The sequence below is a fragment of the Xiphias gladius genome, chromosome 8 (assembly GCF_016859285.1).
Source record: "Xiphias gladius isolate SHS-SW01 ecotype Sanya breed wild chromosome 8, ASM1685928v1, whole genome shotgun sequence".
Taxonomy (NCBI): domain Eukaryota; kingdom Metazoa; phylum Chordata; class Actinopteri; order Istiophoriformes; family Xiphiidae; genus Xiphias; species Xiphias gladius.
Genome location: NC_053407.1, coordinates 8,251,857 through 8,267,380, shown reverse-complemented (window position 1 = coordinate 8,267,380; position 15,524 = coordinate 8,251,857). Strand labels below are relative to the sequence as shown.

Genomic DNA, 15,524 nt, shown 5'->3' with positions numbered 1-15,524 from the left:
TTTCTGCCTTTTTTTTGGTATCGGGTTATTTCATTTCAGCACAGTCACGACTTTCCTCTGCAGTGCATTTGACACAATACCCTTGGATGATATTCACTTTGAATCATGTGCTTTGGGTTCTTCACATGAATAAACTGTTTGATTTATACTCAGAAAAAACAAGCACGTGTGGTTCTCTCATAGCATAGTTGCCAAACTTTGGCCAATTTATAAAATCAGCATCTTACATTTGATTCTTCATCTTTACAGTCTATAAGTCTCCCTCTGTCATAGTGCGTCACATCAATACAAATCTTTCAACAATGTACATAAAGTAAAAAGGGATGTTATTTCTTTAATTAGGCTACAGTGCTTGAGCAAGACAAAAAAAAAGGAGATGGTCCTTTAGATGATTTAAGTTAGTTCTGCAATAGTTTGTACTGTTATCCTGTTTTGTTGTTAAAAAAAAAGAAATTGTGAAGAAAATAATCAAAAGCATGTTTCCAAGGCTATACAGGGGTAGACAAGCCTGAGCATGTGAATTAAGTCTTACCTCCTGTTATTGCTCAAACTCCATGGAAATTATCTCAAAGTTAAGCGAAGAAATTGTCATAATGCCAAAGCAGTGTAGAATTTAGTCTATGGCTCACCTGTCAGTTTAAGTCAAATGGGATCAAAATTCTTAAATGTATTTTTACATTATTTTATATATTAAGAATAAACTTTCAGTCTCAACAAAATTACTTATTATGGGAAAGCTTCTGTCATTTTATTTTAAGTATTTTCTGATATACTGTTAACCTTTTAACTTAGATAAAAGCACTCTGTCACTACAAGACAATATAACAAGCATATAACAAAATCTCTCATTTTTGGCGGCATTTTCCTCCTAGAAACAAATGTATGAGAAAACGATTGACATTCTCAGTTTAATTAGACACTTTGGGAATATTTTCTTCTTACTTTGGCAGCTGTGTGTTTAAGTTTTCACGACGTCTCTTGATTTTATATGATACTTGAGGACTGCAACTTAAAAATGCCTACCTTAGATTAAAATCTGTGCCTTCCGTGGTGATTCACCGGATAAACTGAACATAATGTTACATCGAATCTTTTTCCTCTTGGACTCAACATTTAATGATCTTTTGAAAGTGGTGGTTTAGGGTGGGTGTGTATTCAGCCAGATATATTTCTGTCTGATTGTTTGAATCCAAGCATGGATATACTTAGAAAAAGTATAACCATACAGGCAGAAGTATTTCCACTATGGTTTTGTACAAGTTGTACCAGCCCTATGACAGATTTTTTTTAAAAACATGCTGACTAACAGGTCGACCTACAGATGGTGGGTTTTACAGTAGCTCAGACTGTAAACTGACAACTTATCAACATTTCCTTCAGTTCGTGTGCAAATTGCTGATGTGCAAAAGCTCAACACATGGAGCAGTCTTCGGTCAGCAGGTTTTGTTATCAAAAAGCTGTCCAGCCCTCATGCAGGACATTCAGTCAGAGTGTTAGAGTAAGGTCAGCCCCACCTATAAATTTATAGTGGACATTTTCCAAGAAGGGCAGCTGTGATTGAAGGAGGTCCATTGTGGTTACGGAGATGTTTTTGCACCTTGAGATGTCGAGTGTTCTCAGACGCTTACAGTGCTGCACCAGGAGGGACAAGGATCTGCAAGGTTTAAAAGGTCAAATGCTTAGGAATTCATATTTTATCTATGGCTACAGAGACAGTAGACGCAGGATTGTGTGCCACTCACCTGTCCGTGATGTTATTACAACAGGAGAGGTAGAGATGCTGGAGTCTGTGGAGGTAAGGCGCAGCCTGTGCCACTCCGCGGTCACTGATACCCGGGCAGTGGCTGAGACCCAGACTGGTGAGGCTGCGGCAGTGCCAGGCTACAGACGCCAAGCTGGCGTCAGTGATCTCTGGCAGCATGGAGAGGGACAGACGGTGGAGGTCAGGGTGGCGCACCACCTGGGTAGAAGAGAAAACAACATAAAGTCACCATTTTTGTTTTTCAAATATTCTGCTAGCTGCTCCAAACTGAAACAGCTGTCTCCCCTCAGCCTCCCACCTGTGTGATGCTGCTGTCAGTGAGTTTGGAGCAGGCAGAGAGGTCCAGCTCCTGCAGCTGGTTGAGAGCTAAAAGTGAAGCCCCAGCCTGCCGTTTGAATTGCTCCAGGTCATTCTGTGTCACCAGCTTGGGTCGCTCCTCAAAAGGCAGACGAGGAGGCTTGAAGAAGCCCATGTTGCCGAAGGTCCGGGTGAACCTGGGGCCCTTGTCTCCCTGTGGAGAATTGTAGATTATTACAACAGCTATGACACCTTTTACTAAAAAGCCTGTAACTTTAAGAGTATAAGGAAAGCTTTTCTCTACTTCTCATACACCGTCCGCCAGTCTGTGGTTCTCACCGTCTCCTCGTCAGGCTCACACCTGGTTGTTTCCACTATCCCTAGCAAACCCCAGTCTGTGACTTCCTTGCACCAGCCGAGCCGCAGAACTACCAGCCTCTGCAGGTAGGTGGAGATAGCGCGCACAGACAGGTCAGTCACATTGACGCATGAGGTCAGGTCCAACTCACAGAGAGTTTCCCCAAGAACTTGGGTCAGAGAGAAAACCGCAAGATCCTGAAGCAAGAAGAGGGAAAAACTGGTTGTATTTTTCCATCTTTTTTCAAACAAATGTAGTAGCACATGAAAAAAACACACAAACACAGACACTGGCTGACCCTAATGTAGGTGCAGCTCTTGAGGCTGAGCATCTCCAGCTGTGCTCTGGCAGCATCGGGCCCCGTCAAGCCCTTCACTATCTCTGTTCCGCTTACGTGCAGACACTCGGACAGATCCAGACTCCTCAGGGACGACACAGACAGCAGGTCAGCGAGGCCTGGGGGCAACATGAAACCATCACTTTGAAGTCTAACACATTTTCTAGCACACATTGGTTAGATTTCCCTCCTAATGAATCGTGATTTTTGGCGCCCTCACTTTTGCTCTAACACCACCGTAAGGCCAAAATCTTTCCTTAAACAGAAGAAATATTAAAGTCTAATGGGCAGACGCCTGCAGAATTTTCTGAACACATTCTGGCTCCCCAGAGGAACTCTTTAAACTTCAACTTTGCAGAACAATGTTTCTTATCCCAGGTTGATTACTGTAAAATTTGCTGAGCACATTTATGCTCCACACAGGATAGGGCATTTAAAGAACACTGTGGCTTCTAATGGCTACCAGCAAGGCTTTACACTGTCAGTTTTGTTATATTTACAAATTATTCTTTAAGTCTATGGTACACACAAAAACAGAAATACACTATGGGCACCTTTTTCAGTGATCCTCCAGTCGTGGGACAAGGAGAGGTTTGTCAGTGACTTTAGGCCCTGTGCTATGGCCTCTACAGACCTGCTGGTCAGCTCAGTGCAGGCACTGATGTCCAGTCTCTGAAGGCATGGCTGGTGCTTCACCAGAACCTCCACTGAGTAGTCGGTCAGCTCCTTACAGCCATGCAGACACAGTTCCTCCAAGACCAAATCCTGAACCTGGAACAGAGAGAATATCAAGAAGTTAAAGATGACTTCAAAGCCTACAATGTGTCTTCTATGAGGACAACCAATTGAAACTCTATCTTCAAAGAAGTTAACGGACATGTAAAAATAATGAAAAGATTAACCAGCATTATTAAAATCTTAACAAGTATTAATGGAGCCTCTTGTCTCTGTATAAACTTGCAGGTACTGATGAGCAGTGTAATTTGTGAAGAATCACTGATTGCTGCTCAAGCAGTAAAGAAGCTGTTTCAGGGACTTAAAAGTTTCCTGACCTGTGCAATAGTGCGTAGTGACTCAGGGGTGATGGAGGTTCTGCTGAGGTCCAGAGCTACAAGGGTGGATTTCTGCTCTGTTAACAACCTCCTCAAGTTCCTCAGTGACAGTAATGCTGAGGAGTCCTCAACAGCTCCCACCGGGCACCCTCGATAGGGGTCAAACTCGAAAGCAATATGGCAGCCGGCCAGCGAGAGCCGGCAGAGGCGCGGGGTGCAGCCGGTGAGCCGACTAAAGGTCAGGTCAGAAAGGTAGCGCAGGTCGGACAGGTCCAGCTCCTCCAGACCAGACAGAGCTAACCTGACCTGGAGCAAGAGAATGAAGTTTGACCTGAAGCTGGAACAGTACTACAGGTGGAAAAACAATAAAGCCGTGCAAAGACAATGACAATAAAAATTTACTTAGTAATATTAGTTTGAAAGGTTACGTTTACCCACTGTGATACTGAGAGAACGCCAAGTCACCCTCTAGATTGTATTTATCACTGCCAACACCCTTTTCTTATCAGATGACTACATATATAGGAAGTACTAATCCTGGCTTAAGACATAGCTAGTGAGCAAAAAGCAGGTTTTAATTGTGTTACTATAGTTGAGAGCAGTACCTACAGAAGCAGTGTAGTTGAGTTACCTTAAGACATACATGAAGATTATACTAGAGGAACGGACATGTTGACAGGACGGTCAGCACTTCAGGTCTTATTGAAACAATGGCCAGAGTCAGCTTTCCCTCCCACTATTACCTAATATAATGTATTATACCTGCTGTCTGTGCTCTTCCCTGGAGAGGAAAGCTCCGGACATGAAGAGGCTGTCCAGGCCCCTGAGGTCCAGCCTGCGGAGGGAGGTGAGGCGAGGAAGGAGGGCCAGCAGAGAGGCCTCTGTTATGCTGCTACCAGGCAGGGCCAGGCTCTCCAGTTTAGAGCCCAGACACAGACCCACCTGAAGAGGGAGGGACACTGTTTCATCCTCTACCTGCTACCTCTGCGGCATTAAAAATGACATATTGACGACATGTGCGATGGTTATAGCGTCAGCAAACTTCTTCAAATAAGCCTAAGGAAACACTGGCAGATTAGACTTTGTCCTTATATTTCTAGGCCATAGCTGAGGTTTTACAACTTGGTAGTGCACAAAATTTTTTAAACAGGAAAATTCAATGATTGCATGATCACACGCCAAAAGACCCACGTTAATGTGATAATGGTCAACAAGGGTGTATTCTGAAGCAACTACTGCAGCTGCTCTGAACCTTGGAACACAACATGTCTAATTACGGCGCCACAACATCAAAATTGGTGTGAGTAAGAGCGGTAAGAGTGATAAAGTATGTTTGAAAAAATAGGAAAAAAAAAACAATTTAAAATTTCTTGCTAGTCTTTCAGGGGGAGAGACTTCTTTTCTTGCCTGGTGGCCTTTTGTTTCCGAGCTTAATAAAATCCATTCAACTTGGGCTTGCCCATCAGTTTGCTTTTTTCCCCCTGGAGGTCGGGGAATTCTCTAAAGCGGCAACGAGGCGTGTGATCATTTGAAGTGAAAACATGGAACGATATTAAAATCAGACTAACTAGGACTTCACATGACAGCAGCAATATAATTTTTACGACAGGGGGAAGACCTATGTAAGCACAGGCATTCAGAAATACTCCCATATTATATTTATTTCATTCATCTGCTTCCAATTTGTCTTGTTTAATCTTGATATACCATAAACATTCATTTACTTTGGGTCTGTGAGTGTTCTTCAGTAAAATGAATAATAGTGCAACTTTACTACTTCTTAAGTTGAAGCTTGGGCATTCGGAAGATTTTACGAGAATATCTATGGTGATTAAAGCTTTTACTCTCCCCACAGTCGTCCAGTCAATGCTAACCTTAGCTTTAATCTTCAGCTATGAAAAGCCCTGAGGATCTCACAATGTGTCACACAGTAACAATCCGCATGCATGCTAATCCAGGTAGTGATATGTTTTTAAACCTGACAGCATACTACACCTCCAGAAGCAGTGATCTGGACATACTGAAGCCATCGAGCTGGCTTATAATCAGACTGCAGCGTGACTTCCTCCCCAGGCCCCTGACCAGCTCCAGGGACGAGGCTGAAGCCGGGAAGCAGAAGGTGACGTTCTTCTACGCCAAGAGAAACAGAACAGAGAGGTGACATGTAGTTAACTCTGACCTCAAGCGTCAATGCTCACACAGACTGTGTCTACAACCTCTGAAGAGTTTACTATCCAAATTGATCATGCATAATGTGTCTCAGTGTGTCTCTGCGCTGAAACAAAGCACCTGAAAGCGCAGGTCCTGGCTGGCATTGTACCAGCTGCGGCAGACCAGCGAGGCTTCCTTCCTGTCTGAAGCGTGAAGAAAGCTCAGGATGTAAACTATCATCTACAGCAAGAGATAGAAATGCAGCATTGGATTACCTCAAAGTGGCCGATCCTGGTAGAGGAAAGTCTACCCCAGGGTTACGAGACACCAGTGTATTAAGACAAATGATAGCATACTGTTTGACTGAATGACACGTGATCCGTTGACAAGAACAGCATATCATGACATACACTCACTCACCAGAGGTAGACTGTTACTGTGACTCTACTGTTTCTCTGTGTTTCTGTAGGCAAGGGGGGAAGGCAGTGCCGGCGGAACCTTTGTCTAACTCACCTCCACAGGCAGCTCAGGTGTTTCCTTGATGTCCTCCCCATCGCTGTCTGCCATCTCAGCGTCTCCTTCGCTACTACAACGACCGCAAGACCATCACAAGCCAATCAGCTCGCCATGCACTAGCTAGCCGCACAAATGGGAAAAACAAAAAACAAAAACTACAGCTAGCTCCCGTTAGCGCTTAAGCTAATGGCCACTAAGTGAAGAGAGGTCGGTAGTGTCACTCGTATCCGTTAAACGAATCGATAAAATGACCAATTCCAGATCAATGGGGGCCCACGAAGATCTATGCCACTGGCTGTCATTTCACTAAGCTACTTTACACTTTACCTGGGGATGTATGTTTCCGTCGGGAGGCTGACTTCAGTCGGGTCAGCTGACCGGAGAGGGCAAACCCTGCGACGTCAGAGGGTGGATCATTGTGGGAAATGAGTTTGTTTTTTTTTTACCCACGCCCTCCATCACCCACCCCATACGGTGTATTTTCCATTTATTAAGGTCAAGGTGTAAAACAACAATGCATACTACACACACACACACACACACACACACACACACACATACGCACGCACACACACACAAACACACACACACATATGCATAAGGAATAATACCCGATAAGTTCCATGATAATAACCACCCGACGCGATATAGTTACAGGAACTGGAAAGTATACTTTGGCATTTTCAAATTTAAAAAAAAATGAAAGAAATTAGCGGTGGTGGAAAGTAACTAAGTACATTTACTAAGTACCGTACTTAAATATATTTTTTAGTTCCTTGCACTATATTATCAGCTACTCTATACTTCCACTCCACTGCATTTCAGAGGGAAATATTGCACTTTTTACTGCACTACATTTAACAGCTGTAGTCACCTGTTACTTTGCTGATTCGGATTATGAATACAAAGTGTGATCAACTAAAAAATTGTGATGTATTACTATGGATTAAACAGTATTTAAACAAGTTCACAGTAGTCCCATTTTTACTAGCTGCAGTACTAGTGCTGCTTACACAGTGATGCATCAGTAATTCATTCATATGAAATGAGCCATTATGCATTTTAAGTACTTTTACTTTGGGTACTTTAAGTATATTTTGATGCAAATACTTATGTACTTACTTGTATTTTTACACATTTCTACTTTTAGTTAAGTAAACTATCTGAATACTTCCTCTACTATTGGAAATTAAAAAGAAGTTCTTAGCTGTTTGATATGAAATTAAATGGAAGGGCATCATTGCACATTAATTCATATCAATGCACAAAGTGAAAGGAAAGAAAAAAAAGCATTGGCATAGTTTCTACATAGCCGAATGAAGAAAACTGTGGTTAGCTGGTTAGACCAGTAACCACATTCTATCTGAAATCGGAGCAAATTGCCAGCAGCACATGCGCCTCAAGCCTGTTGCTTCCTGTTAGTTTTTGCTGTTGTGGTTTGTGCTTGGATGGTTTGCATTTTCTCATGTCGGCTTTCAAGCTTTTTGACCTGAATTATGACTGCAGGTCAGACAGAAGACTCCGGATAAAATATGCTGCAAACAGCCATTTATTTAAACAAAATTCACAAAAGACAGGGCTACATAAGTGACAAAATCAAGTTTGAGGACATTATCATATACACACACATTTGTTAAGAGTTCACTATGCAATCATCTCTCTCTGTCTACTACTACTACTACTACACACACACACACACACACACACACACACAACCATAAAGGAGAAACAACATTGATATTCCTTTCTACAGATTGTCTGGCAGTATGGTTAGCTGGTTTATGGGCCCATTTTCTGAGGTTCTATCAATAATCAAACACTATACAAAAGTGAAACTTCTTACACCATAACTGAGTCATAGAACGCATTTACACCACAAATTAAACATTTAGCATTTCTAGAATGCATGTAAATCTCATGACACTTCAAAGCAGTAAAGTGATTTTTCATTAGCGGGAAAATTAAAATGGGATTAATCTACATTTCAAAAAAACATATATTTACATTAATTTACAAAACAAACATAAAAAAAGTACATAAAAACGTTAATTGTAGTCGTATGTATTGATTTTTACATTTTTAAGTGAGTGATACTGATCCCTTTAGATGATTTATATGCCGTTTTTAATGTGGCTGATCGGCATATACATATATTAGCATGTAAAATCCATTGTCGAGGCAATAAGAGGATAGAAGATTTTTGAGCTTGCTATGCTTAAAGATATGGTGGTCGGACAGACTGATCATCTATATAAAATAATCAGAGATTACCTTACATTGACCTGTACAGAGGTATTGCTAACATATCTTATGATAGAAGTAAAGATGATCATGTTGTTACAATCTCAAATACAAGTTTAGGTGGTCTGTGCTGTTTTTCAAACCAACTTGTAAAACCATCAGCAGTGCAAACTACTGACACCAACACAACACAAAGTTAAATGACAAAAAATATATGGCATAGTGTAATTTGAAGTTTACAAAAGAATCTGTAAACATTTAGCTGGCAACAACAGCAAAAACATTTTCTCGTTTTGTTGTGCAAAGACAAGAAATTCAAATCAGTAGAAATTGCTGATCTGAGTGAACTGTTATGACTTAACTATGCCATCCCACAAAGAATTCACTTAACATATTTAAAATGAACTCAGTAGAGTAAACTCAGTGTAGATGATGAAAATGATGATGAAAACCATGCGAGGATTGGCTGGCTCCTACCGTGGATGAACTCATAATGAGGTTAATTAAGATGAACACACTGGGTGGAGGTTGAAAGAGGAATTAGCTGGAGAACAAAAGGCTCTGGAGTTGTATTTTCCAGTGGTCCAGCTTGAGAAACTTTCTAAGTTTACAGGTATATTACAGCTGCATGGCATGCAGTAAATAGTGGGCTATAATGTATAAAATGGATAAGTGCATCATTGGTGTATTCCAAAATGGAATACAGTACTACTTTGATATTTTGCAATGCAGTTGTCCCATACAACTCTAACAGATCAGCGTGACAATAAGACACTAGAGTTTTTGTACATCATTCAAACACCTCCACTGTCTTTCATTTCACCATTCTCTTAGTGCCGAGTAGATACTGTATAGTCAGTACTGTTTATTCCTCTATTTTCCCTTTAAAAGCAGTTTCTTTGTTCCCCGTTGATTACTTCAATTTCCTCCCTCTCCTTACACCTGCAACTCTTTTCTCTTTATGTCCTTCTTTCTCTATCTCCCTCTTTTCCAAGTGCAGACACAGTTCCTCAAAGTTAATCTTTTCCTGTTTCCCACTAACCTCACCTCTCTTTCTTTCCTTCCTTTCATTCCTAACTTCTCTAACACCCCCCCCGATACTGTAGAAAAATATCACAACTTCTTTTCTTTCCTCTTCCCGCCCTCTATCCCTTTATCCTCACTGACATCCTCCTTTATTTGGTCCATGGCGAGCGTTTTGTCTGCATCACTGTGGCGCTGTGATGCAGAGTGAGGCATCATAAAGGTGTTGCTGTGGCAGCGGGAAGCAGAGCGAAGTGTCGTGGAGCTGGCAGAGATGGGTGGGGGCATGTCCACATCTCTTTCGGGTCCAGAGCTGGAGGTGGGCGATGGAGGAGGCAAGGAGGAAGAGATGGAGGGCTGGAAGAGGAGAGGAAAGGAGAGTTTGTGCTTTGTGTAAATGTGTCTGTGATGTACTCCCTCTGCCTTTTTATTGTTACATGTGCATATGTTTATTCATTGGTTTGCTCAGGGTTTGAGAATGTAATACCTGTAATGAGATACTGGACTTGCTGGTTTTCTCTTTGACTTTAGCCAGGGCTCCTTTAAGTCCAGAGGACCTCTCTGTCATCTCCAGGGCAGCTCTCAGCAGTTTGGGAGTCTCCTGCCTGACAGGCGCTGCCGGTACCTGAGGCGGATCCTTGGCCTCTTCTTTTGGCTCAGGTTTTTTTCCCTTGGTAAGCATCTTCCTGTGGTTGTGACAATGACTTCAGTCAGACTTAAGAATACTGTAATAACTACATATATGCAGCCAAAGCTGTTATAAGTCTCCAAAGCAGTGGTAAATTTTGGGATGTCATACCGCACTAATACAGGAAAGATGCAGAGCAGAGAGAGTTAATATATACTTTTTGGTTTGAGACATTGATTTTTATGGTATTGTGTAGTGCCATTCATGTTTAACCTGGCCTTCTTGCGGAGCAGTTTCTTAGACTCGGGGTAGTGGACCAGGATCTCATTCAGATCTTTCTTGTCCAGGATGAAGAGATTGGCAAAGCCATGAGCAATCACATTGGCTGTGCGCCTATTACCACCGCCTAGTGATAGCAAACTGCCGATCAGAGAGAGGAGATAAATGCATCGTTTAAAATGACTTTTTTCTACAGATTCAGATTTCAATTTCAGGACAACAGAGGTCACTTATACAAGTTTTAGTGTCATATTTAGTGATTTCATGTGAGATCACTATAAAATGTAGAAGTTGTCTGAAACCATCTCCAACAAACACAAACTTCGAAGTGTGAAAATTACACAAATACATTTTTTCCCACATTTTTAGACGAGAAATGTTAAAAGATGGTAGCTTGGATCCCCAATTTCAGGAAGTCCTCTTCTGTCCTGTTCTGTTGTGGAAAATATGTAATTTACTGCGGGCAGTAAAAGGTAAGGATTCACAGACTGCTAACATGGAAGTTACATGAATGTGAACATGTGACGTATGTATCAGTAGGTTAGACTCTTGCCTTTTTGGTCAGTGTGCTCATTTTCAAAAATGCCCTGTTTTAAAAATAATACAGGTACATTCACAGCAGAGTATATAGCCGTAATTAGGGGGTGAAGTTAATGGGTTGAAAACCCAGTCACCTGATCTCTCCAAAGACTGATCCTGCTCTGAGAGTGACGAACACCGTCTTCCCATCGGGTCCTCCAACCACCTGAACTTCCCCTGCCTTTATGATGTACATCTCCCGACCCACCTCGCCCTAACCAACAAACAGGGACAAAGGCAGAGTCAGATGATGAGACGGGGAGACCAATACGAGTCTTGTACAAACAAGATACAGGCAAGTTTGGACACAGTATGTACCTTTTTGCAGACATAATCCCCTGGCAGGTAGACAACAGAACGTAGGCTTTTGAGCATATCAAATATCATCTGTCTGTCACAACCCTGCCAAGAGGGAAAACAGACAAATAAGGGAAAATAGTGCCTCTAAAGCTATTCTTTTCAGCAGTCTCTGGTCGAGCTTTATGTGGCGACTACATTAGCGTTACAAAACGTCTGGGTCTTGCAGAGTAACTGTTTTCATTCTGTGAGATTATTCACAGTCTGACTTTCTGCAATTTAGGAACTCATTCTCTAGCAAGCATACTATTCCTTTCTTTCATGTGCTTTTATTCATTCCCACCTGAAAAAGAGGGACTTTGCTCACGATGGAGTAGTTGACATCTATAGCAATGTCCAGACGCATTTTATCTGGCAACTGAGTCAGCAACTCCTGCTCATCTGGATGGAAAACAGTAATAAGTAGAGGATGACTGAAAGCTCAGATGTACAGTGTGTATATGAACATGCACACAGTATGTTCTCCTTACCCAGCATGCCTTGAGATTGCCAAGTGTAGTTGTACCAGGTTTTGACACGGTTCTGGACGTCTTTGGGGATGCGATATGAGGACATGTATTTAATAGTGTTGTCCATACATGTGCGGTAGTAGGTCTGACCTGCTGTGGCTGCACCTACCACATCACGCATCTGAGAGACAAATGAACAAAATCAGGCAATCGAAAGATAAAGTTAAAGTTAATTAATAACACCATTATTGCACAAAGAGATTTATGATGTATTGGTGTCCTAGCTATCAGACTAATAACACACTGCAGCTTTTAATGTCAGATATACAGTATGTGGAAGGCACAGATGTCTTCATTATATTTATATATATATATTTATATATATATACCTGTCCAATCATGATAGAGAAGGCAAAGACTCCAACAAAGTAGTTGATGAGTTGAAAGACAATCTCAAACAGGGTGGTGGGGTCTGGCAGACCCCCAATGGTGATCAGGGTCTTCACCGCAAAGTAGTAACAGCGAATGTAACTGAGCAGAGAGAAAGACGGGAGGCATTGGAAAGAGGCACAACAAGAAAATGGCTTCAAATCAATGCGATGAGCAGGGGTTCTAAATAAATGAGATGTAAAATAAAAGTCAAAACTTGCAACTAAAATAGACCAAGGGAGGTATACTGTGGGTGGAATGGGTGTTTGACTCAATGAGCAGTTTTGCAACTACTTCTGTATTTGAGCAGACATCTTCCTTGTTTGTCTGCACTTTGCTCCTTTGTGTTAAACCCCTTAAACCCCCATCCTTAATTTTCCTGAAAAAAGCGGTTGTGTGTGTGTGTGTGTGTGTGTGTGTGTGTGTGTGTGTGTGTGTGTGTGTGTGTGTGTGTGTGTGTGTGTGTGTGTGTGTGTGTGTGTGTGTGTTTATCCGGCTAACCTGTTGCCTTCACCATTGTACACCCACTTGGTAGATCCCAGTCCTTTCAAGGAAGAGCCCCAGTAGTAAAGACAAGCATTACAGTGGAGACAATAAAGAAGATAGGTAGTGGTACGGATAACCCTGAAAGACAGAGAGTGAGACAGCAATACGTGTGAATACGCTGAATATCTAAACTCTTATTTGCTCACTGCATGGAACCTCTGTCTTATGATGCTTGATACAGGGGATACAAAGATGAAGAAAAGAGAATTCTTTTCAGTCTTCATGATTCCTGCCAGTACTTTAGCAGTATGTAATGAAGAAGAAGAACAGGACAGGACAGCAGCCACCACATTTAGATAGTATAAGGTTGCAGCTGACCTGTAGATGTAGGCTTTGGTTAAGATGGCCTCTAGACGCTCGTTGAACTCGAAGAAGGAGTTGATCTGGGATGCATTGAGAGTGAACAGAAAAAAAAATATTTGTAACGTTTGTTTTCAAAATTGGCAATTAAAAATTTGAAAATGTTATATCTAAATAACTGACAGCTGATATCCCAAAATGGATACATATAGCCTTGGAAATAAACATGTGTGTGGTTCAACAAATTAGATACAAATTACTGCTGAAAAGTCGGAGAATTTCTCATTTTGTTGACTGCCAGAATGCTGATACTGTAACAGATTTAAACTAGTTTTAAAGGGTTGGATATACAGTAATAGAGCCTCACCTTCAGCAGCCTCGGTAAGCGGAGCAGAGGGTTGATGCCAGTTTTAAAATAGAGGAGCTCCAGGGGAACAAGGCTGGCTACATCAAACTGAGAACACAGGAAGGTACCACCTCACTCTGACTAAATTACTTTGATGCTTTATTCAACAATTAATCTCTGAAGCAAAGAGAAGCAGAATATACTCAACAATGGACTTTTATTCAGTTGTAGTTACTTACTTTGAAGCGTTTGGTTTTCATGTAATTCTTTCTCATCTCTTTTTTGTCACTCTGTAATAAAAACATAATGATTACAGATCAATGATCCTCTGCACAAATTGTACTCTTAAAATAAAGTATACTGATGAAGTAAATGTCTTCAGCTGCTGATAACTACATTGATTTTTTTTTTTTTTCCTGTTCATTATACAGCAGGGAATGCTTCCTGTTATTTCACGAGCCAATGTCTCTGACAGGGGAATTTCTGTTAGTCCCACCATGAGATGGCACTCGATTACAGTAAGAGCTTCCAGGGTCCCACTCACCACTATGTCCCCTCCACGAACAAACTGCAGACGCGGCTGGAAGATGGTGATATCCAGGATGTAAATGAGGTCACACAAGTAGTCGGTCAGCAGCCAGTAGTAAATATTGTCTGGAGTCTGATATGGGAAGGCCCAACGTACCGGGATGAACCACGCATTCCAGTTCCACGCAAGAGAAACCAAAAACATCCACAGCACGTACATTAGGTCTGCGGAGAGAGAAACTAGGGAATTAGACAATAGGAGGATTGACAGAGGTGTAGTTAAAGTCACGACAGACTGGAATCAATCTGTATTCACAGAACAAAAGAGATGGTCACTAAGCAAGCACCAACTACCACTGCACACTGTTACAACTAGAGCTTGACAGGAATAAGAGCGTGACAAATTAACAGGATCTAATCTGTATTATTAAGCAAAATCTATATTATTTAGAACATGGTTTTGTGCTCATTGGGAAACAATGGTAACAATAGAAAGTGGACTGGATCACAAAGTCCTTATGAATGTGAAAGTAAGGAAAGAGAAAAAGGTAAATGAAAGATGATGAGACAGGTGTCTGTATTGTTACAGAACAGCACAGTAGATTCACCTTTTCCCAAACCAAATAATACTTATTTATTGAATTCTGCTCACATATATACATAATATGTCAAAAATATTTGAGTGTTTAGTTTCCTTGGGGATGAGCATACAGCTCCATAAATGTTTCTCAAACCAAAAATCAATGTGTTATTTTTAAAATTTGGTCACAAATATGTGGCTGAAAAACTAAGAGCCACCATTTAGGACTCTCGGTATTTGTCATCATGTATGGGTGGTTTGAGTAAGAGATTTTACTGCACTGTACGTTATGGAGTAGGTGGCAGGGGGTGGAGTATTCGGCTGGGTTCTCACTGGTGAAAGGGTCGATGCTGGCAGGGAAACGGTAGAGCATACAGGCTCGTATCCACAGAGGAGCTTTCACCTTGCAGCAGCTGCTAGACTGCTCCTCATCTGCCTCACTCTGCACTCCTCCTCCTCCTCGACTTCCTCCTCGTCCTCCTCGTCGTCCTCCTCCTCCTGACAGACCTGCTTGTGCCTCCTTCTCCCCCCCGTCCACCGGCTGCGTTTCAGGAGCAGGCTGAGGAGCTGAGGCCTGAGGAGGAGCTGAAAGTAGGTGAAAGGGGACAAAAGGGGGCAAAAGGGACAAAAGGTCACAAGAACATATGACAGAGATTTTGAAAACACAAGGGGTCCAGGTTTACAAAAGGATTGGAAATCGGCACTGCAAAGTGTTGCGGACATGGTGTTCTTGTCTGAAAGATAGGAATGCAAAGAAGAAGGTTTA

General features: G+C 41.8%; 2 protein-coding genes across 3 annotated transcripts in view; both read right to left on the bottom strand.

The window, feature by feature from the left end:
* Positions 1-689: 689 nt before the first annotated feature.
* lrrc29 (leucine rich repeat containing 29) lies at positions 690-6,871 on the bottom strand. 2 transcript variants are annotated; one of them, XM_040132606.1, is made up of 12 exons: positions 6,801-6,858; positions 6,471-6,543; positions 6,096-6,197; positions 5,802-5,936; positions 4,569-4,748; positions 3,807-4,112; positions 3,309-3,525; positions 2,716-2,873; positions 2,399-2,614; positions 2,061-2,273; positions 1,743-1,960; positions 690-1,654 (listed from the first exon to the last, which is right to left on the bottom strand). In XM_040132606.1, the coding sequence occupies exons 2-12, from the start codon at positions 6,522-6,524 to the stop codon at positions 1,486-1,488; spliced, it is 1,968 nt and encodes a 655-aa protein (XP_039988540.1). In that variant the 5' UTR covers positions 6,525-6,543; positions 6,801-6,858; the 3' UTR covers positions 690-1,485. The 2 variants fall into 2 exon arrangements, with proteins under 2 accessions (XP_039988540.1, XP_039988541.1); XM_040132607.1 differs by having other exon boundaries at positions 6,096-6,160; positions 6,471-6,871.
* Positions 6,872-9,827: 2,956 nt separating this feature from the next.
* The window catches only part of LOC120792846 (cyclic nucleotide-gated cation channel beta-1-like), a 21,461-nt gene continuing 15,764 nt past the window's right edge, over positions 9,828-15,524 (bottom strand). The window contains exons 23-37 of the mRNA XM_040132224.1: positions 15,262-15,343; positions 15,092-15,174; positions 14,195-14,403; positions 13,890-13,940; positions 13,672-13,758; positions 13,323-13,387; positions 12,960-13,082; positions 12,419-12,560; positions 12,051-12,210; positions 11,864-11,961; positions 11,542-11,625; positions 11,319-11,437; positions 10,639-10,785; positions 10,225-10,423; positions 9,828-10,094 (exon numbers count right to left, since the gene is read on the bottom strand). Of these exons, the coding sequence (XP_039988158.1) occupies positions 9,828-10,094; positions 10,225-10,423; positions 10,639-10,785; positions 11,319-11,437; positions 11,542-11,625; positions 11,864-11,961; positions 12,051-12,210; positions 12,419-12,560; positions 12,960-13,082; positions 13,323-13,387; positions 13,672-13,758; positions 13,890-13,940; positions 14,195-14,403; positions 15,092-15,174; positions 15,262-15,343 (1,916 nt within the window). The remainder of the gene's footprint in view (positions 10,095-10,224; positions 10,424-10,638; positions 10,786-11,318; positions 11,438-11,541; positions 11,626-11,863; positions 11,962-12,050; positions 12,211-12,418; positions 12,561-12,959; positions 13,083-13,322; positions 13,388-13,671; positions 13,759-13,889; positions 13,941-14,194; positions 14,404-15,091; positions 15,175-15,261; positions 15,344-15,524) is intronic.

Excerpts from the sequence above, each read along its gene's own strand:
- lrrc29 (XM_040132606.1), bottom strand. The coding sequence starts at position 6,524 with ATGGCAGACAGCGATGGGGAGGACATCAAGGAAACACCTGAGCTGCCT. Across the intron at positions 2,874-3,308 it reads CTGGAGGATCACTGAAAAAG|GCCTCGCTGACCTGCTGTCT; the intron begins GTGCCCATAGTG and ends TGTTGCCCCCAG. Across the intron at positions 1,961-2,060 it reads CTGACAGCAGCATCACACAG|GTGGTGCGCCACCCTGACCT; the intron begins GTGGGAGGCTGA and ends TCTTCTACCCAG.